Source organism: Bufo bufo, chromosome 4 (assembly GCF_905171765.1).
Source record: "Bufo bufo chromosome 4, aBufBuf1.1, whole genome shotgun sequence".
In the NCBI taxonomy this organism is placed as follows: domain Eukaryota; kingdom Metazoa; phylum Chordata; class Amphibia; order Anura; family Bufonidae; genus Bufo; species Bufo bufo.
Window position 1 is genome coordinate 592112550 of NC_053392.1, and position 23153 is coordinate 592135702.

The 23153-nt window shown below is 50.1% G+C and overlaps 1 protein-coding gene across 1 annotated transcript in view; it reads left to right on the forward strand.

Moving 5' to 3' along the window:
* IARS2 (isoleucyl-tRNA synthetase 2, mitochondrial) overlaps nt 1-23153 on the forward strand; it is an 82923-nt gene that overhangs the window by 54923 nt on the left and 4847 nt on the right. Inside the window, exons 15-20 of the mRNA XM_040430455.1 lie at nt 2454-2562; nt 13089-13191; nt 13898-14023; nt 15254-15385; nt 17707-17813; nt 17903-18048. Of these exons, the coding sequence (XP_040286389.1) occupies nt 2454-2562; nt 13089-13191; nt 13898-14023; nt 15254-15385; nt 17707-17813; nt 17903-18048 (723 nt within the window). The remainder of the gene's footprint in view (nt 1-2453; nt 2563-13088; nt 13192-13897; nt 14024-15253; nt 15386-17706; nt 17814-17902; nt 18049-23153) is intronic.

Here is a 23153-nt window from a genome sequence, read left to right on the forward strand (position 1 = left end):
GAAGATCGCACCGCGCATGCATGTCATGCTCTCCATTCACTTCTATGGGAGTTCCAATAATAGCCGAGGGAGTGCATGTTCTGCTGTTTTTTGAACTTCCATAGAAGTGAATGCAGAACGCACCGTGCATGCGCAGCCACCTCTCCATTCACCTCTATGGGACCACCAGAAGTAGCTGAGCCACAGAAGTGAATGGAGGGTGGCTGCTATTGCACGGTGCGCTCTCCAGAGATAGGAGTCCCAAAGGTAGGACCCGTACCTATCTGACATTAATAGCGTATCCTAGGACTATGGTGGCTAACCTCCGGCACTCCAGCTGTGATAAAACCAAAACTCCCAAGATGTACACTTGCTTGGCTGTTCTCAGATCTCCATAGAAATGAATGGAGCATGATGGGAGTTGTAGTTTCACCACAGCTGGAGTGCCGAAGGAATACCCCTTTAAGGGTGCCATGAGTTGGACCTTCACCGATCTTATATTGATGGCCTATCCGAAGGAGCTTTACACTATCCTTCCACCATCCAGAGAACAAGACAGCTTTAGTCCCATTCTCCATAGGAAATTAGATGGTGTCTCCCTATTGAAATGAATGGAAGTTATGGAAATCGACAAGTGAAAGCACTCCGCAGCCTCCATCTTGGGATCGGTGGAGGTTCCTGCAGTCTAGTGTCCGTATTATTACCAGCTCCGGATATTATTAGGTAGGAACCTTAATGGCTGTAAACTCCGTCCCTGTGACGCCGCCGGCAGATCGGATTCTAAGTACACATGGTTATGTTTGCTTAATTTTTAACAGGGTAATTGGTGGTTTACAACACCCGTATCTGCTGACATGTCCGCTGAGCACTGATATAAAGCAAACAGCAGCTTCAGATTACACATCAGATCTTCTCACATCTTGTCCTGCAGCATTTTGCCGAACCACATGTCCCAGCATATCCTACTGACCAGAGTTGGCATACCACTACAACATGTCCAGAACTTTAGGTTGGGTTCACATCGGTGTCACTGTTTTCTGCTCCATACTAGGAAGCGAGAAAGTAAAGAAAATGGCAGTGCAGACTATAATGGGGTCCTTTGGGTTCCCTTATAGTGTCTGTCATTCTGCCAGACAGGATGCTGCCCTATTTTGTCCTTCATTTTTCATGGAATTTGCAATGGAGGCTTAAAAGGGGTTTCCAAGATTTAAATTTTTTTATTTTTTACTGATGACCTGTCCTCAGGATAGGTCATTGGTATCTGATCGGTGGGGGTCCGACCCCCGCTGATCAGCGGTTTGAGAAAGCATCGCCGCTCCTGTGAGTGCCGCGGCCTTCTCTCTGCTTTTCCTAGGCCAGTGACGGCACGTTCATGTGTCCTAGGAACAGCTCGGCCCCGTAGAAGTGAATAGACCTGGGCTGCCATACCAAGCACAACCACTATACAATGTACGACACTGTGCTTGGTAAGGAGGGCCGCTGGAGCGCCGCTGCCTTCTCAAAGCAGCTGATTGGCGGGGGGTCCCGGGTGTTGAACCCCACCGATGAGACACTGTCCAGAAGATAGGTCATCAGTAAAAAATAAAATAAGAATCTCCAGTGTCAGGAAGAAACCAAACAACACATGTGATCTGCCTGCAGTAAAGAAAAGATCGCACCTTACACAACACATCACGCGTCATTTCTCTGGTTCCCCTGGCAGGGCTCTGTTTACTCGGCAGCAGCGGTGACGTCATGTTGATAAAATGCGACTGCTGCAGCCAATCACTGGCCTCAGCGGTGCCCCGAAGAGACCACAGATTACAACATGTGACCACTGCAGCCAAACAGAGCCCTGCCGGGGGAATGTAGAATGATCTGCTGGGTAAGTAATGATCTGTTCTTTACTGTAGGGGGATTGCGCTGTCCAGTTTCCCCTTTTAAAGGAGTATGAAAAGTTATGTATGTGCTGTCAATCACTGCCTCCTGGGCTGCTGCATATTGTTGGGGGGCAGGGTTTATGAAAAGATCCATAAAGTATATTAGGACATTGCATAACTTTTCATACCCCTGTAAACTCTGTGCATGCTGTGGTACTCCTGTGCATCCCAGAATTGCTGGCTCTGGTCCATAGGGCTAGCTGGGACTTGTAGTTCTACACATTGTTGCAGTTACATGGTGCATGCAAACCCACAGTGGCATATTCGCGGCTTTCCTGTCCGAGGTGGACGCACCCTTACAGCCCCCACAGGGGTTGTCACCCAACTTTCCTAGGGTTCTTCGTGGCAGCTGTGTCTAGTGCCGCAGCGGTATGAGGATAGGGGAACGTATCCCTTTGTATCTAGGGGGATTTTTCAATGAAGACTATGGGAAAGCTGGATGACAGGCTGTAATGACAGGAGAATGTAGAGGTGATACGACACTCACCTCTGTAGGGGGCGCTGCAATTCCTGTGCTGAGGTTAATACCCTATATTGTCCTTTTATTTTCTATAGACGCAGAGCAGCGTGCCGACGTGTACATAGAAGGGAAGGATCAGCTCGGGGGATGGTTCCAGTCCTCACTACTCACCAGTGTGGCCTCCAGGAACAAAGCTCCTTACAAGTAAGTCCCAGGAAGCAGGTCACCTCCCCCCAAAATAACGTAAGCTACAAGTCTATCCGTTAATTCTGTATCTGTCCATTTCAGAGATACAAAAACTTCTCTCTTTGTTGCGGCAGCCATTTTTGCAAAAGTGACAGCAGGAAGTGCAGCTGTACTGGCTGTCAGAACCGGTAGGAAGGGTACAGCCAATATGGCCGCACTTCCTGTTTGTAAGTAGAGTAAACTTCATTACCAAACTTTTTATCCACCAACCGAAACAGTGCAAAGTCCAGCAGAGGAGCAGTGTCCTTCACAGTCTTGCCTGTCCGGCCCACCACATTAGATGCCCCCAAACATGGCTGTCAACTTTGATCTAATTTGCATTGCCTGTTTTAAGATCACAGTATCTTATAAAATAAAATTATACCTCGCAGGAGCCTATAAAGCAGGGATGCCCAACCTGCGGCCCTCCAGCTGTTGCAAAACTACAACTCCCAGCATGCCCTGACAGCCTACAGCTAACAGCCTACAGCAGGGCATTGTGGGAGTTGTAGTTTTACAACAGCTGGAGGGCCGCCGTTTGAGCATCCCTGCTATAGAGCGACATACCTCTCAGGCGTACACAGCAGTGTGAACGCACCCTTATACATTCCCTCTGCTGTATATAAACTATAGGTTCTCTTTCGTCCTCACATAGCAGCTATCAGCTCTTTACTAATCTGTATGCCTGCCGCCCGACCTTTACTCTTTGGTCAGTCATTGAGTGTTTATATCGGGACTCAGTAATTATGCTGATTATTACCTACATGCCAGACATGAAGGATCAAAATGACTTCACCAATAAAAGCCGTTCAGCTGGAAGCGCCAGGAACAGATAAGAATGTGACTAATACCTTAGTGTAAAGTGGGAGCAAACATGAGGCTCATGGACCCCGGTTACTGTGCTTCCTGGGCACCTGGACGACAGGGTGCTGGTTCTACTTGTGGAGACCCATCTAGTGTCTTAAAGGGGTTATCCCATGAAGAATATAAAAAATGGAAATCGGACATCATCTAGTACATGACTATACCTTTCTAACAAAGCTAGAACCAGCCCTGTACCTCACATGGGTCCAGAGATCTTCCCATTCATTGCTCCAATTGTTCTGCTAGATTTATTTCAAGCTGTCAGCTCAGGGGCGTGCCCTTTCTGCTGCAGTTAAAGGATGGCACTGAGCATGTGCTTCCATCTCTGAGCAGGACAGAGAGATTAGAAAAAGAGCAAACAGCAGGTGGCGCTATACAGATAGATATATATATATATTTTTTTTAACTCAATAGCCATAATACATTTTTAATTACATGTAATTACAAAAGTATTCAGATCCAGGTTTTTATTATTGCATGTTACTTATTTTGGGCTAAAAATCGTTTCTCACTCGTATCATTGGGGGACACAGAAGACCATGGGTATAACTGCTGCCACTAGGAGGCGACACTAAGCAAATAAGTGTTATCTCCTCTTCTCAGCTACACCCCTCCTGCAGAGCTGAGCTAATCAGTTTAAGCTTCGTGTCTGTAGGAGGCAGACATGTTTTTCTGCCGAAGCTTTTTTCTTTTTGGTTATTCCTTTTTGATTTTTCAGGTCCGGGCTACAGGTGGGCTTTAACCACCTGTTTTCCCCACACTTGAGGGGGGAGACCAGTGGGTCCTCAAGCCTGCGGCTCGTTCCCCACCTCTGGAAGACAAGGAGGAACAGTGGATCTCAAATCCGCTGTTACCTGCCAGCAACAGTGTCACCTTATCTTCTACTTCTAGAAGTCCCCCCTGTTACCGGTGTAGACTCCCTCCCAAGGGGCAGCACACTGAGGAAGGTGACACTGCTGGAATCAGGGTGGGCAGAAACCGTCTAGGTAAGTATATTACCTACCCTTCCCTGCTGGCCCCCCTTTGCCTGCGCCCCCCCCTTCTCCTCCTTGTACTGGGTTCTAGGGGTTAATCTTCCCTGCTGGGTCCATTTCTCCTGTGTTCTCTTGTGAACACGGAAAATAGTTATTTTTCTTCAGAACCTTGGCCGTGTTCCTGTAGCCCGTGATTCACCAGCCCTCGGTCCCATCTCCCGTCCTCAGCCCCTCACCTTCCTCCAGACCCTGCTGTGCATTTACAGCGGTCGCATGCCTCAGAGGCAGCCACTGCTTCTCCTCTGGGCATCGGTACGCCCGTTCCCGGCCTCCCCTCGACACTCCTGCTCCCTCTCTGCACCGCTTTCCCAGCCGGAAGCGCTTCCGTTTGACCCGCCCCGACTCTGCGGCCTATTAGACTGCATTCTTGCAAAGTGTTTGGGGGCGGGGACTGTGCTCTCAGAGCCCTTTAAAAGTGGCACACTGAGCTCCTCCCCCAACCTAGTGTTTAACCCCTTCCTTGCCTCAGAGCTCCTGTGGCTGGGGGAAAAGTGATTTGTTATAACTCCGGAAAGGGTTAAAGGGGTTCTGAACCCGGACATACCTCCATTTTCACCCAGGCAGCCCCCCTGACTTGAGCATCGGAGCAGGGCAAAGGCATTTTCAGGAGTTCCGGTGACTTACCGGGCTCTCCATGGGGCTGCCAGGAAGCCCAGTGACGTCACCGGCACTGATGGGCGGGCTTTAGCGCTGCCCTAGGCAATAAAAACGGTTAGGGCAGCGCTAAAGCACGCCCATCAGAGCTGGTGACAACACCGAACACACTGCCAGCAGTATGTTATTGTAAGCAAAAGAGCCCATGCCCTGCGCGATCCAGCGCAGGGCAAAGGAGAGCATCGGAGATGCTCCGATGCTAACATCAGGGGGGCTGCCTGGGTGAAAATATGGGTATGTCTGTGTTCAGTTCTTAATAGGATTGGGGCTCAGTGTAATTTTAACAATAATTAACCCTTGGAGCTCCGGTCCTATTTTGGGCCTAGTTCCCATCGCCCTATAGCACTACAATGGGTCCAGTGGCTCAGTGGATAGGCAGTGTGCTTGCACTACTGCTAGCTACAGACGTCCTGTAGCATTGCCCTCCCTTCATAAGCGGAGTAGTTAAACTACCAGTATACGGTCATTTACCACTGGACCCTGTCCGTCCGGTATCATTGCCTCCTTCCATAGGCGGATTAATTGCACTACCACTGGATACTGTACAACCTGTAGCATTATCCTCCTTCCATAGGCGGAGTACTTGCAGGGCCGGCCTTTGGGGTGTGCGGGCTGTGCGGCCGCACAGGGCGCCATAGTAACAGGGGCGCTGGGCGGCCGACAGCTCGCAATGTAATCTGCGGCAGGCGAGGCTGTACTTGTGTTCTCCTTCGGGGCGCCCCCTCCATCTCCCCCTCCCCTGTCTGACCTGCCTGCTGCCCCCGCCGCTGCCAATAAGAAGAGGCAGGAGGAGGAGGAGGAGGGGCTGTGACCACTGCGCCACCAATGAAGAAAACTGACCTGTAATACAAATACAGGAGGCGGGTGCTGGAATCAAATAGCCGGCACCCGACCTCTGTGACAGGGAGCTGCGATCAGCTGCAGTTGAGTTAACCCTTCAGGTGCGGTACCTGAGGGGTTAACTGTCGCTGATCGCAGCTCCCTGTCACAGAGGTCGGGTTCCGGCTATTTGATTCCGGCACCCGCCTCCTGTATTTGTATAAGAAACGTTGGTGGCACAGTGCGCCCCCCCAACACCCCAGTATAAGAAACATAATTGGTGGCTCAGTGCGCCCCCCCCCCTTGTATAAGAAACGTTGGTGGCACAGTGCGCCCCCCCAGTATAAGAAACATTGGTGGCTCAGTGGGAAGTGCCAATGAGGGTTAAAAAATAATTTAAAAAAATTAACTCACCTCCTTCAGTTGATCGCATAGCTGCCGGTCTTTCTTCAGGACCTGTGGTGACGTCACTGAGCTCATCACAAGACCCATTACCATGGTGATGGATCATGTGATGTATCATGTGATGAGCACAGTGATGTCACCACAGGTCCTTTGACAGGTCATAAAGAAAGAACAGAAGACGATCAATTGGAGGAGGTGAGTTAATTATTTTTTTATTTTTTAACCCTCATTGGCACTGCCCACTGCACCACCAATGTTTATTATATTGAGGGGGGCGCACTGCGCCACCAATGTTTATTATATTGAGGGGGGGCGCACTGCGCCACCAATGTTTATTATATTGAGGGGGGGGCGCACTGCGCCACCAATGTTTATTATATTGAGGGGGGGCGCACTGCGCCACCAATGTTTATTATATTGAGGGGGGGCGCACTGCGCCACCAATGTTTATTATATTGAGGGGGGGCGCACTGCGCCACCAATGTTTATTATATTGAGGGGGGGCGCACTGCGACACCAATGTTTATTATATTGAGGGGGGCGCACTGCGCCAATGTTTATTATACTGGGGTGTTGGGGGGGCGCACTGCGCCACCAATGTTTATTATACTGGGGTGTTGGGGGGGCGCACTGCGCCACCAATGTTTATTATATTGGGGGGTGCACTGCTCAAATGTTTATTATACTGGGGTGTTGGGGGGGCGCACTGCACCACCAATGTTTATTATACTGGGGTGTTGGGGGGCGCACTGCACCACCAATGTTTATTATACTGGGGTGTTGGGGGGGCGCACTGCGCCACCAATGTTTATTATATTGGGGGGTGCACTGCTCAAATGTTTATTATACTGGGGTGTTGGGGGGGCGCACTGCGCCACCAATGTTTATTATACTGGGGTGTTGGGGGGGCGCACTGCACCACCAATGTTTATTATACTGGGGTGTTGGGGGGCGCACTGCACCACCAATGTTTATTATACTGGGGTGTTGGGGGGGCGCACTGCGCCACCAATGTTTATTATATTGGGGGGTGCACTGCTCAAATGTTTATTATACTGGGGTGTTGGGGGGGCGCACTGCACCACCAATGTTTATTATACTGGGGTGTTGGGGGGCGCACTGCACCACCAATGTTTATTATACTGGGGTGTTGGGGGGGCGCACTGCGCCACCAATGTTTATTATACTGGGGTGTTGGGGGGCGCACTGCGCCACCAATGTTTATTATACTGGGGTGTTGGGGGGGGGGGGGGCGCACTGTGCCACCAATGTTTATTATATTGGGGGGGCGCACTGCGCACAACGATGGGTTAGGGAAATTTCACAGCAGTGTCGGCCGGTGTTCAGCTGAGAACATCCATCCGATCACTGCGCCTGCACACTGGCCCATAGTTTTTCCCTACCCTAACCGCCGGCGAGACTCCTGGCGCATGCGCACTCTGCTGTGAAACTTCCCTAACCTGACGTTGTGCGCCTGCGCGGCGCTGCACACCTCCTCACGTCATGTCCGGTGCGACCGGAAGTGACGAGGGTAGGGAAATCTCACGAAGTAGGGAAGTATGACATTACACCGGCCTTTGGGGTGTGCGGGCTGGTAACTACTTGGTTGGATAGTCAGCCAGCCTATGCCATGATGCCAGCAACAAGCAGTGTTTTTTTTTTTTTTGGGGGGGGGGGGGGGGGCGCAACAAGGTTAGCTCGCACAGGGCGCCTGGACACCTAAGGCCGGCCCTGAGTACTTGCACTACCACTGTATACGGTACAGCCTGTAGCATTACCCTCCTTTCATAGGCGGAGTATTTGCACTACCACTGTATATGGTACAGCCTGTAGCATTACCCCCTTCCATAGGCAGAGTACTTGCACTACCACTGGATACTGTACAACCTGTAGCATTACCCCCTTCCATAGGCGGAGTACTTGCACTACCACTGTATATGGTACAGCCTGTAGCATTACCCCCTTCCATAGGCAGAGTACTTGCACTACCACTGGATACTGTACAACCTGTAGCATTACCCCCTTCCATAGGCGGAGTACTTGCACTACCACTGTATACGGTACAGTGGTAACATTACCCCCTTCCATAGGCAGAGTACTTGCACTACCACTGTATATGGTACAGCCTGTAGCATTACCCCCTTCCATAGGCAGAGTACTTGCACTACCACTGTATACGGTACAGCCTGTAGCATTACCCCCTTCCATAGGCGGAGTACTTGCACTACCACTGTATACGGTACAGCCGGTAACATTTCCCTCCTTCCATAAGCAGAGTATTTGCACTTCCTATGGGATCCTATACATCCGGTAGCATTGCCCTCTTTCCATAGGAGGAGTGTTTACATCACCACTGGATACTCTCCTTTTCATAGGAGGAGTATTAGCAATACCACGGGATGCTGTACATCCAGTACCATTACCCGCCTTACAGAGGTGAAGTATTGGCACTACCCCTGGATCTTATACTTCCAGTAGCATTGCCCCCTTCCATAGTGGGTGTATTTCCTCTTCTATGGGGTGCTGCACAGTCTGTAGCATTATCTTTATTCCATGGAAGTATTTGCACACCCCCTCCCTCCATATGGAGTATCGACCCTAGCTTTTCGTGTGGTGGTTTCTACAAAACATTTCTCCTTTTGGGGGTGGAACTTTCTCGCTCATTGTAGCTCTGCTTCTGTCTACTTTCCCTTCTCCCACAGTTGGCACTGGGTGCGGTAGCTCCACAATAGCATGTATGGTGTTCCTGAGACGGGGGCTGAGAGGTACACTTATTCCTTATGGCGCTGGTCAAATGCCCATACCGAGCCATGCTGCAGGAGATGGGCACTTCTGGTGGGCATTAGTACAGTTTTATGTACCTGGTATAACCTACTGACTTCTATGGCACTGGCTTAGCGCCTTCTTGTTCCCTTCACATGTATTGCATCGCCTCTACCATCTGCTACGGTTTGGGTATGCACCTATCCGGTTGCATATGTGAGTTGTCTGCATTTCTTCCCTCGCCGGGTAGAGCGGTCGTACTGTCCTTATTGTCACCACTAATACTGGTTTTCTACTGAGCCACATCAGCCTCTTCTACTTCTCCCCTTCTGCAGGGCGAGTAGTTGCACTTCCCCCAGATGCTGTTTCTGCCTACTTGGCCAGTTTCCATAGCCATTGGGATATCGTATGCCCCCTTTTCTGCTGTGGAGTGCCTGCGTTGGTAGTATTGGTTCCTTTCCCATTTTTTTTTTCTGGGATTTTGTGGCGTTCGACATTCAAACTCCCTTCCTGGCACAATATTTCTACCATCTCTGGTTCCTGTCTGGCCGTGTTGTACATTCCTCTGATAGCCACATTCTCTTCTTCTTTTGGCGGAGAAGTTCCGCAGTGGCGGTCGTTAGTGTCTGATGGGTTTACACAACCTTCATGTTTTCAGACATCAACGTCGCTTCTACCTGTTCCCTTGGACTAGGTAATTTTTTTTCTTAAGGGTACTTTCACACTAGCGGCACGGACCTCCAGCAGGCTGTTCCGGCGGGTGAACAGCCTGTTGGATCCATCCTGCCGCTAGTGCACGCGTGCCCCCGGACTACCGCTCCTGCCCCATTGACTATAATGGGGGCGGAGTTCCGGCGGCAGCACGGCAGCGCACACTAAGAGGCCGCCGGAATAAAAGTACGATATGTAGTCAATGGGGCCGGAGCGGTAGTCCGGGGGCACACGTGCACTAGTGGCAGGATGGATCCGACAGGCTGTTCACCCCCTGGAACAGCCTGCCGGAGGTCCGTGCCGCTAGTGTGAAACTAGCCTTAGTTTCCGGTTAGGTCTGCCAGTCCAGGCAACCTTCCATAGGTATCAGGCGGCTTCTCTCCTCTCTTGTTACAGAGCTTAAGGTCCTCCTCTACATTCCTCTGCTTTCCACATTGTCATTTTCCTTGGGGAACACTCTTATGAGGCAAACCCCTTAGTCGTAGATCTCAAAGGGATGTTTTTTTTTATTCAGGAGGACACTCTTTTCCTACCAGGTGAATCCCTAATTTTTGTGATTTTTTTATTTCTTTTTTTTTTCTCTTTTTTTTTGGGGTCTGTTCCACTGCCTTGTTCCATTGTCTCCCTCGAGATCTTTTTCTTGTGAGCCATGGTCATGTCAGACATCCAGGTTCTCTAGCCCTGACTTGTTCATGGTCTTGCTGAAGTGTTCTTCTCCCCTGGCAGCCTGGTATGCAGTTCGGGGTTGTTACCTTCTGGCACCCCTACTTCTTCCCCCATGGGGGCAAGATTCGTCACGTCTGCAGTTCTTTGTCCCTCGGTTTCCAGACACCATTTTTCAGTTTGTTTATTTTTTTTCTCATGCCATGTCGTGTCTGTTGATCACTCTAGGGTGTTTTTTTCCTGGGGTACTGTTCCTTGGGTATCACTTTAGAAGTTTTCTGGGCCCAGTTTTTGTCTTCTCTCTCCGGTATTCCTGCAGTCGCTCCGTTTGTTCTGGTGACTGACTTGTTTTCTTTCTGGTCCGTCTGTGGATATTCTGTGTGCTCTCCACTTCTTCCGAAGTCTCCTAAGCCGTGGCTTATGTCCCCTGTGCTGTTCTTCTTCCGCCCAGCCAGGGCCTCTGTGTATTCAGCCGCTCTCTGGCCGGCCTTCCTGGGAATGGCTCTTCCTGCCCATTTTTTCAGGGTTATTTGGTGTGTCCTTCCCCCGCATTTCTGTGCGGGGCCTTATGACCGGCCTTGGAATTCGTTCTGTTCTTGTTCCCTCCCCATGGTACTGCTCTTTAACGTCCCATGGTCTTCTGTGTCCCCCAATGATACGATCGAGAAAAATGTTTTTTTTTGTGCTTACCTGTAAAATCCTTTTCTCGCTGAGTTTATTGGGAGACACAGCTCCCACCCCGTATGTACATTGCTGATTCTCCTAGATGGGTCCTTCTGGTTCTTGATGATGACCCATCTCCGTCTTTCTTCCTTTTTGTTGGCTTCTCCTGGCTGCTCCTACTGCTTTTGTACAAACTGATTAGCTCAGTGTCTGCAGGAGGGGTGTAGCTGAGAGGAGGAGATAACACTTTTTCTTAGTATCGCCTCCTAGTGGCAACAGCTATACCCACGGTCTTCTTTGTCCCCCAATGAATCAGCGAGAAAAGGATTTTACAGGTAAGCACAAAAAATCCTATTTTTTTAATTGGGGTTTATTAAGAAATGTCTGCGTTTTTTGTGATACATGCAGTTAAAAATCTGTCTGTTTCTCCTGAGTTCCTTCTGTTTGATAAAGAGTTTAGAGTTTAGGAGATCAGACTTAAGGGTTCACATGAGCTGTCAGCTGACAGAACTCAGGAGGGATAGTCTGCGAATAGACTGTTTTCTAACTACATGTATCACAAAAACTGCTTTTAATAAACACCAATTAAAAAATGATTTTTAACCCAAAATGCATGAAATGCAATCATAATATATATATATTTTTTTAATGTTAGGACTTCCTGTCTTTTAAGAACAGATACATGGGCCATAGAAAAATAGACAGGAGAGGACCCCATTGACTTCCATGAGAGAGTTTTCTATGCAGGCGCTGTGATCTGTGCAGAGGTCAGGAGGGAGCAGATAAGCAGTGATATCATCTATTGTGAATAGTGAATCATGTGTTATCTACATAGAGGTGTTACTTGTCATTGTAATTCTGCCTGTGGTGATAATGATAAAAACTAGGTCAGTGTGAAAATTGCAGGATTATATGCATATTTTTATTTTTTTTACATATAGTGATATAAAAAAACAAAATAACCAAAATTTCAAAAAAATAAAATACAAAAACGAATACGATAGGCCATTTTCTGATGACATGTTCTCTTTAAGGTAAACCTTAAGGGCTGTTTCACATGAGCGGATGCTGTGCGTAACATCCGCTGCGTGAATGACAGCCAAGACCCGCTGCGGACAGCAGAGACACGGAGCATTACAGAGGCACTACAAAATCGCAGTGAGATAAAGTTGTCACCGTGATTTTGTAGTAAAAAGGTCACAGAGAGGCACGGAGCATTATCAATCATGTTAATGCTCCGTGCTTCTGCCTTCTGCAGCGGGTCTTGGCTGTCATTCACGCAGATGATGTCACCAGGGCATCCGCTGGTGGGAAACAGCCCTAAGGCCCGAGTGAGTTTTCCACGCGGGTGCAATGTGTGATATGAATGCATCGCACTCGCACTGAATCCTGACCCATTCATTTCAATGGGTCTGTGTACATCAGCGTTTTTCACGCAGCCCTGGCCCCATAGAAGTGAATGGGGCTTCAGTGAAAAACACATTGCATCCAGAAGCAGGTGCGGGTGCGATGCGTTTTTCACTGATGGTTGCTAAGAGATGTTGTTTGTAAGCCTTCCGTTTTTTATCACGCGCGTGAAAAACGCATCAAAACACATTGCACCCGCGCGGAAAAAACTGAACGCAATTGCAGACAAAACTGACTGAACTTGCTTGTAAAATGGTGCGAGTTTCACTGAACGCATCCGGACCTAATCCGTCACGCTCGTGTGAAAGAGGCCTAAGAGACACTATTACATTACAGCCCTGAGGGCCTTTATTGGGCCCAGAGCTGTCATGATTTCCCAGGCAGCCCTGGCGATCAGATTTCTGTGGACAAGATGAACCCTTCCCTTTGTGTGCGCTGTGATCAGCACTGACTGTGGTACTTTGGGGGTTAAACAGCCAGGATCGGGATGACTTATGCTCCTCGCTTTTACATTTCTTTCAGGAACTTGGTTGTCCATGGCTTCACCTTATCTGAGAAAGGAGAGAAGATGTCTAAATCACTTGGGAATGTGGTGGATCCCGATGTCGTTATTAGTGGTGGAAAGGTTAGAACATTCTCAATTTTTGCAGATTCGCTCTGAAACTTCCCAGTGCCACCTATAGGTGGCCTACTTTACGTTTTTTCTTGACCCCAAATAGAGTGTTAACACATAGGGTGCCAGCCAGACCAGAGAGTTGGGATGTTAATTGTGTAATGTTTAGGTTGTTTTGCAGGTAGCATTGCCTTCATTTGCATTTTTATAAATAAATACATTAAATACATCTTTATAGTGTTCAGAGGGTTTTCTGAGATTTTATACTGAGGACCTATCAGTATCTGATCGGTAGGGGTCTAACACCCAGGAACCCCCTCCGATCAGCTATTTTGAGAAGCCGCCAGTGCTCTGCGGCCTTCTCGAAGCTAACCAAGCACAGCGCCGTACATTGCATAGTGGCTGTGCTTGGTATAGCAGCTCAGCCCCATTCACTTGAATAGGGCAGAGCTTCTCCTAGGCCACATGACACATGACCTGTCGTCACTCGGCCTAGGAAAAGTAGAGAGAAAGCCATGGCACGCCACAGCATTCTCAAACAGCTGATCTGTGTGAGACCCCCACTGATCAGATACTGATGACCTATCTAGAGGATAGGTCATCAGTATAAAAATCTCAGAAAACCCCTTTAACATGATTTCTAGATTATTTTATATTTCTGATAGGACCAGACTGTAAAATGCCGGAATAAGGAATTCTCCTGCACCTTGTTATGTAGGACAAAGTAAAGGAGCCGGCCTATGGAGCAGACGTCCTGCGGTGGTGGGTAGCTGAATCCAATGTCTTTACAGAAGTAATGATTGGTCCGACAGTCCTGAACTCAGCGCAGAAGGACATCAATAAGGTAACGCCCCAACATAGTGAGGATTGCTGCCCAAACTTTACAAGTTGTGAGCCATTTATAGCTGCATATAGATTGTCCCCTAGTGACAGAAACCAAGAACCACCAGTCAGACCTGTCCACAACCTGCTGGCTGCCGTGGAGGACAGCACTGCCCGGTAACGAGGATTAGCTGGAGAAAGCCGCAGGTCAATCACAGTCAGGGCGCGGAGGGTTCAGTAGGGTAGTGATCACCGGTGGTTGTAGATAAGCCATCGGATAATATAACTTATCTTTTATATTACTATAACCCAAGGTGAAGGCCTGTCATGTTATCATATACCAGGTTACATACGATTCTATCTGGACTTCCTCAGTGTTCAGTACGGGTCCGATCTCCAGGACCCCTACTGATCAGCACAATGATACAGGCACAGCTGCTGGAACTGCTCCCTATTGACGTGAATGGGACTGAGCTCTGGTGCCAAGCACAGCCATGTTCATACGTACCGTACTGTGCCTGTGTTACCAATAAATCAACGTGGCCCCTTCCTTGGGCTCATTTTGAGGTTGCCAGGCATCCCCAGGATGGGGCATGTTGAAACCAAACAGCCTGATCTTTATCTCCCCTGACATCTGTCGTTTGTGAAAGAGGCGGGAGTCCTCCCTACATAATAAATGTTCAGCCGATCGCAACGGTTCAGCCGACATGCATCTAATGTGTGTGAAAGCGTAACTCTGGCCAGACACTTAAGGAGTAAAATGGCAAAGGTTGAACGTGGTAGAGACGCACACACGTCACCATTAAAGGAGTTCTCCGCTTTGAAAAATCTCTACTCATTAAACAAATCACAGAGATTTCTGCTGGAATCCTCAGTGATTGGCTGTAATCTGCGGGGAAGTGTGTTCAGTTTTCTTATTGCACCACCACAGGGATTACATGGTGCCCATTGATATCAGTGGATTGTCTTTAAAAGGGTGCATTAACACAGCCGTATTTTGGGCAGATCGTTTATTTTTTATTCTTTTGCGGATTGCACGCGGACCCATTCATCTCTCTGGAGCCACAAGAGATTTGGACAGCACACGGATGTTATCCGTGTGCCCCCTGCATCCTTGCTGCCGAGCCGCATATTACAGAACATGTCTTATTCTTGTCCGTTTAGGCCGTTTTTCAATGGGGCCCGTGGAAGGTGCGGGATGCAGATGGACCGCAAAACGTATACAGTCACGTGACTCTGTATCATCCTGCAGGTGCGGAACACCGTGCGATTCATGCTGGGTAACTTGTCTGGATTCAACCCTGAGACTGACTCCGTCCCTGGACCTGAGATGTATATCATAGACCAGTATATGCTTCATCTGCTTCAAGACTATGCCAGCAAGGTAAGCAGAGAGCACGGTGCTGTGTATGACTCGCTGCAGCCGAGATCAGGCACCTCTATTGTCCACATTGCTGGTGGTCCCAGGGGTTGGACCCCCACTGATCACTTTTTTTGCCATAAAAGATTATAGCGGACTAAAGTCTCTGCCTTTCGTCAAATATTTGGTGTGCCCCTTTTCCCATTTCTATTAAAGGGGCACTCTTATCAAAAAAGGTAATGAGATGTTTGTAAGGGTCCTGTACGTTGTGCAGTTTCTGCTGCCTGTACATACTGTTACCGTAAAGGCAGAAAAACATGGCTGCATTTTTATAAAAGCAGCTCCACACGTCCACTGGTTACGTGTGGTATTGCAACTTAACAGACTTCATCTCAATGGAGCTGAACTGCAGGACCAGACGGAATCCATGGACCGGTGTGGCACTGTTTCCAGTAGAAAGCTGCCTTGTTTTTCTCATCCTGGCACTTAGCGCTACTACACAAAAGATTCAAGCAAATAGCAGCTTTTGTAATGACATTTTTATTTAAAGGGTTTTCCAGCAAAGACATACCTTTTACCTGGGCTGTCTATGGTGAAAAAAAAATCAAAGCTTGTACATACCTCACTCATTCCCTTCACTGCCGTCCAACTTCTTGCTGACGGACCAACACAACAGGAAATGGCTGTGAATGCTGCTCACTGGCTGCAGCGATGACCAGCCTCAGCCGGTGATTAGCTGCAATCCCAGCCATTTACAACCATGTCAAAAAAGGGGCAGGAAGTGGAGAGCGCCATTGGGACAGTAACAGCTGGGGATGAGCGTAAACGTTCTGTTATTTTTTACCACGTGGAGCCTAGGAAAAAGTATTTTCTTTGCACTGGAATACCCCTTTAATGGCCAGAGTATTGGCTCCAGTTTCCAAGAAGTGACAAATGTAGGGGATCTGAAATACACAGCCAGGCACTCTTCATCAATGCCTTACAGACAGTTGTGGTCACCTAGGCAGAATGGTGGAAGACCCACAGGATGCAAGATGCAAAGAGGAGGCAGTATGCAAAGAGGAGCTGTCACCTCTCCAGACATGTTGGTTTTAATAACTACTTGTATTTCCCATGTAATAATTCTGGAGCATCTTTTCTTATTACTCTGTTGTGTCATTTCTCTGTTATTTCTTCTAGAAGTTTATGAATGAATTGTCAGCAGCATGCAGTAAAGGTACAGCTGGGTGTTGCCAATTGTGTGTGTGTGTGTGGGGGGGGGGGGGGGGGTGTCCCTACACAGTGTGACACTAGCAGCACTCATTGGACAGAATCAGACACACCCGCTACTAGTAACACACAACAGTACCTTCACTGCAGACTGCTGGCAATTTATTTGTAAACTTTTAGCAGGAATAATACAGGAATGGCACAACATAGTCATAGGAATAGATGCTACGGAATTGTTATTATATGGGGATGCAAGTAGTTACTAAAAGAGATGTCGGGAGTGGTGACAGATCCTCTTTGAAGAGCACCTGTCGGCATTATCAAACCTATTAAACCAGGCGTACTGCCTGGTAGGGTTGATCATGCTGGTTACCACAATATTTTTCTTTTGTTTTTAGTTTGTACTGCACAGATAAAATTACTTTTATATTTATGCAAATTGATTAGCTGGAGCACCAAGGGGCCGGCTGCAGCACTAGGAGCACCACTTCAGCTACAACTCTATGCTCAATACACTCCTCCCTCCTGTTTGATTGACAAGGCTAGACATCTCATCTTGCTCTGTCTTCTGGCGACTGCGCTTTGGCTCACAAACTCGGCGCTCTATATCTGCTGGAGCAGAGCAGGGCAGATTCACGGTGCTCAGGTGACAATGACGTCATTTCACCAAGAAGTGGAGGTGCTGGTGGCTTCAGAGACAGAGGAGAAATGCTTCCGGGTGGAATGACATGGCGGCCTGCAGACTGTGAATCTGTGCTGCTCAGCAGGTACTATAAGACAGGGCAATCGAACAGGAGGGAGGAGTGTATTGAGCACCAGGGAGATGATGTAGTGGTGCTCCTAGCGCTACAGCCAGCCCCTCTGTGCACCATCTAACTAATTAGCATAAATTTTGCAGTACATGCAAAAATAAAATGTTTTAATATGGAGAAACAACCCTACCAGGCAATATAATTAATTGGTTTAATAGGGTTGATCATGCAGACAGATGCTTGTTCAGTGACTAAGGAGTTTTTACCAGTTATGTTGAGTTTCTGGCCAAAAAAGAAAGGAATATTATTTGAGTTGCATTTAACTCTCTGATGATGTTATGTGGACAGTTTAGCAGTCAGAGCATTTAGAGCTATTTTTTTTAGGTAACTGAGGCCTACAAGAATTATGAGTTTGGGAAGGTCACTCGTCTGCTGGAAGCCCTGGTCACCAGAGACCTGTCCAGCTTCTACTTCAGTATAATCAAAGATCGGTAAGTCTGTGTCTGTCCATTCATCTTCCTGATCTCCAACACTAGATGTCGCTGTTAATCCTCTGTCTATGTAAATGTGCCGCCTGCAGGCTGTACTGTGAAGAAGAGAGAGACCCTAAGCGTCGCTCATGTCAGACGGCGTTGGCGAAGGCCTTGGACATAGTGGTTCGCTCATTCGCACCAATTCTTCCACACCTGGCTGAAGAAATATTCCAGCACCTGCCATATAGAAAAGGTATAGAAAGGGATATTTAAAGAGCACCTTTCACCGCTCCTGACATGCCTGTTTTAATAGCTTCATGCATTCCCCGTGTAATAACAATTCTGGAACATCTATTCTTATGGCTCTGTGTTGTGCCGTTCCTGTATTATTTCTACTAGAAGTTATGGATGAATTGCTAGCACTCTGCAGTAATGGCACAGGGGGTGTATACCTGCACAGACTCTCTCTATCCAATCAGTGCTGCTGTTTCTAGCCCAATTCCTTGGGGGACACAGAAGACCTTGGGTATAGCTCATCTCCATAGGAGGCGTGACACTAAGTGAAGACTGTTAAGCCCCTCCTCCACAGCTATACCCTCAGCCTGGAGAGAGAGACTGCCAGTTTTTTGCTTAGGGTTAAGGAGGCAAGACACTCTCTGCACTGCAGAGCTGTCTTTGCTAAAGATTTTATTTTTTATTTTTTCTCTTTTATATTATTTTCAATTTTTTTGCTTTTTTTCAACAGGGACAACAGAGTCGCAATAGACCTCTCTGTTTTCCCGGGGTTGAGCTGCGCCAGTGCCGGTTATCCGCACTGCTGCCTCCCCCACAGAAGAAAAGGAGGACCAGGGCAGCCCTGCTCCCCTGCATCCCGCCAGCACAAGGGTCGCCCGCCTGCAAGCCCCTCTCCAGCTCCCTGCCACTTCGGTGCCAGTGGCTGAAGGGGCGTCCCTGCTGGATGTTAGGGCCCTGACTCCTGCTGTCCCTCTGCCTGGCCTTCATTGTTCCGATTACAAGACGTCCTGTGTGGGGCAGAGCTGAGCGGTGCTCGAGGGGGAGGGTTACAGCGCAGTTTACCTCAGGTGCGGCGGCCGTGTGGGTCGCCTTTCGTTATTCTCGGCTAGTGCTGCGGCAGTGTTCAACTGCCGGCTGATATTCTGGCAGGCGCACGCTCTTGTCCGGCTACCGGTGTGTCGTTCGCCTCCGCTTACAAGGAGGTGGACGGGGGACAATATTCTGGGGGGCTTCGGCGGCATATATTCTTTTGAATCGCGCGCGCGAAAGTTTCAGCGGGGGGCGGAGCTTCGTTCCGCTTCCCCTGTGCATGTTAGGCTTCAGTCAAGGGGCGGACGTCTTTTCTTCCCGCTCCTCACTAGCCCCGCCTCCTCTTCGTGCCTGCCTGCTCTCAGGACGGATCATTTCTACCTTAGGTGTTGCCGCTGCCGCTTCGCTGCTGTGCCGTCTGCTCCCACTGTGACCTGGTAGGACTGTTGACCCCTTCTAGCACTGCAGCCCTCTGGCCTGGACGCTTTTATATTACTTCCAGCCAACATGTCTGACCCCTCAGTGCCTGCTGGACCTTGGTATCATACCTGCACCGCATGTAAGGCGCCCCTTCCTCAAGGGCAGCCTGACCCGCATTGCTCGGCTTGCAAAGCCCCATTACAGGGTCCGCCATCTGTTGTGTCACCCCCTGGCCTCTTGGATCCCCCTGACTGGGCTAGATCCCTTTCCCAGGCTGTGGTCAGTCTCACTAACGTTGTGGGCCGCCTTGCAGATGCATTGCCCTTACCGCAGCCGGATAATTCCCCTGCTGGGCCCTCCGGGTCCGCTATCTTAGCTGACCCGTCTGAGTCTCTCTCTCCAGGCGACACCTCAGGAGCCCGTCAACCCCAGAAGCGGTCCAAGGCGGAGCAGCTATCATCCTCAGATGCTTCGGTATCACCCCCAAGGGTGCGCTCTCAGTCGGGCCCTTCCTCATTACAGGATATGCCCTCTGAAGGGGAACTAGTCGATTCAGATTGGGATATGGACTCGGCCTTGCCTTCAAAGCTGGCTTCTGCCGTGGGCCATCTTATTAACAATATCCGTGATACCTTTAAGATTCACGATGATCCTCCTAATTCTGAAAAAAACAGTGTTTCCTTTTTTCACCAGAAACAGGCGTCTGCGGTTTTTCCCCTCCACGCTGACTTCTCGTCGGTGGTTTCTAAGGCCTGGGCCCGTCCTGATGCCCGTTTTACCCCGCCTAAGAAGTTGGATATCTGTTATCCATTCCCGGCGGATTGCATTACAAACTGGGCGTCACCACCTAAAGTCGACCCCCCTGTGGCCCGTTTGTCCAAAAGCACGGCTATTCCCGTTGCAGATGGTTCTTCCTTACAATCCACTGAGGATCGCCGTATAGAGGCCATTACAAAAGGTATCTTTGCAGCCTCCGGTTCCGCCCTCAGGCCGGTCTTTGCCTCCGCTTGGGCTGGGAAAGCGGTTTCAGAGTGGGCGTCTCAGCTGGATCAGGAGCTTGAATCCGACGTCCCTATTCAGGACCTCCGTGCTCTAGCCCAACTTATCGTTCAAGCCGGCAAATTTGTCTGTGAGGCATCCCTGGATGCGGGGGCTCTCATAGCCCGTTCGTCTGCCCTGGCCGTTTCGGCTAGGAGGGAGCTTTGGTTAAAGGTTTGGACGGCGGACGCCACGTCAAAGCGGTCTCTTACTGGCCTTCCCTTCACTGGTTCTCGATTGTTCGGGACCCGCTTGGATGAAATCATCTCCGAAGCCACGGGGGGGAAGAGTACACATCTTCCCCAATCCAGGACTAGGAGCACCACTCGAGGCCGTCCCACCTTTTCTCGCTTCAGGTCTTCCCGCAGGGCTCCCGCACCTCGCACCTCTTCAGGTCCATCCCCTAGCTCTGTCCAAGACAGACGTAAGAAACCTTTTTTTCGGACCCAGCCCTCCTGGCGCAAGTCACAGCCTGCTCGCCCTCCCGCGGCCAAGCAGAACCCTACCTGAAGGTGCGCCCCCACCCACCCGGGTGGGGGGGCGTCTCCTCCTGTTCAGGGACTTCTGGCAGGCGCACGTCTCCGACGCCTGGGCTCTCGAGGTTGTCTCTTCCGGGTACAAACTCGAGTTTGCGTCCCTCCCCCCAGTTCGGTTCTTTCGCTCCCGGGATCCCCAAGGGGCGGCCGATTTCTTTACTGCCACTCGCACCCTTCTGGACAAAGGGGTCATCGCTCCGGTTCCTATGGAAGAAAGATTCAAGGGGTTCTATTCGAACCTTTTTGTGGTCCCCAAAAAAGAGGGCTCGGTTCATCCCATTCTGGATCTAAAACGGTTAAACCGTTTCCTTCGTCTTCAGCGGTTCCGGATGGAGTCTCTCAGGTCGGTGGTGGCCTCTCTGGAAAAAGGGGAGTTCCTGGCCTCTATCGACATCCAGGACGCCTACCTTCATATTCCGATCGCTCGGTGTCATCAATGCTTTCTGCGCTTTGCAGTGGGGTCCGACCACTACCAGTTCGTTGCCCTCCACTTCGGGCTGGCGACAGCCCCTCGCGTTTTCACAAAGGTCCTTGCCCCTGTCCTCGCCTTACTTCGCTCCAGGGGAGTTTTTCTTCTTCCATATTTGGACGATCTCCTTATCAAGGCACCCTCTCTGTCACTGACATCTGCCAGTGTGGACCTCTCGCTACAAACCTTACGCCGGTTCGGTTGGATTATCAATCTTCCCAAATCCTCTCTTGTTCCCTCCAAGCAACTGATCTTTCTGGGGATGCTGCTGGATACAGATGCAGCGGAGGTTCGGCTTCCGTCAGAAAAGCGCCAACTCCTTCATCGGTCGGTTCGGAGCCTTCTGACCCACCGCCATCCTTCTTTCCGGTTCAGCATGCGGGTCTTGGGACAGATGGTGTCCTGTTTCGAAGCAATCCCCTACGCGCAGTATCACTCCCGCACCTTTCAGACTGCCATTCTGTCCGCCTGGGACAAGTCCCAGGATCGTCTGGATCGGCATTTTCCCCTTTTCCCCCAGGTTCGCTCCTCTCTCCCCCTGGAGAGGGGTCCGCAACCACCAGAGAAGTCCTTTCTGCCGATAACTTGGTTGGTGATTACCACCGATGCCAGTCTGCGGGGTTGGGGGGGGGTCTTTCCTCCTCGGTCCGTACAAGGCACTTGGTCTCCATCGGAGTCCAAACTGCCGATCAACGTTCTGGAGCTGAGGGCGGTTCTCCTCTCACTCCGGCATTGGACTTCGCTGCTTCAGGGTCACCCTGTTCGTGTCCAATCGGACAATGCCACGGCTGTGGCATACATAAATCATCAGGGGGGCACTCGCAGCGCGGCGGCGATGAGGGAGGTGTCTCTAATCCTTCGCTGGGCGGAAGTTCATGTTCCAGCCCTTTCGGCCATTTACATCCCGGGGGTGGACAATTGGGCGGCGGATTTCCTCAGCCGGACGACGATCGACCCGGGCGAGTGGTCTCTGCACCCCGACGTCTTCGAGTCTCTTTGCCTCCGTTGGGGTCGTCCGGACGTGGATCTCATGGCCTCCAGATTCTACCACAAGCTTCCCACCTTCATGGCCAGAGCCAAGGATCCGGACGCTTACGGCGCGGACGCGCTCGTCCTTCCCTGGACGGGGTTCTCTCTCCTCTCCGTTTTTCCGCCCCTGCCTCTTCTTCCACGAGTCCTTCGGAAGATCGCGGCGGAAGGCACGCCTGCGATCCTAATAGCCCCGGATTGGCCTCGTCGTCCTTGGTACGCCGACCTTATGCTGCTCCTGGCAGACGCTCCCTTGCCTCTGCCTCTAAGAGAAGATCTCCTCTCTCAAGGGCCGATCTTCCACCAGCATTTAGGGTCGCTACGTTTAGCGGTGTGGCTATTGAAACCGCAGTCCTAACGCGGCGGGGGTTTTCTGCTGATGTGGTCCGTACCATGATTCGTGCGCGTAAACCGGCATCGTCCAGGATTTATTACCGAACCTGGCGGGCCTATTTGAACTTCTGCGAGACCTTAGATGTTCATCCCCTTCGGTTTTCTCTCCCCACGATTTTATCCTTCTTGCAGTCTGGTCTGGACTTGGGTTTGGGTCTCAGTACCCTAAAGGGTCAGATCTCAGCGCTTTCGATCCTCTTCCAGCGCCCTCTGGCTCCGCTCGGTCCAGTTAAGACCTTTCTTCAGGGGGTTGCTCACTATGCTCCCCCGTATCGCGCTTCCGTTCCATCTTGGGATCTTAATGTTGTGCTGACGGCTCTCCAGTCTTCTCCTTTCGAGCCTCTGCGTAGGGTTTCCCTTCGCTTGTTGTCTTGCAAAGTTTTTTTTCCTCGTTGCCATCACGTCTCTTCGGCGTGTGTCTGAATTGGC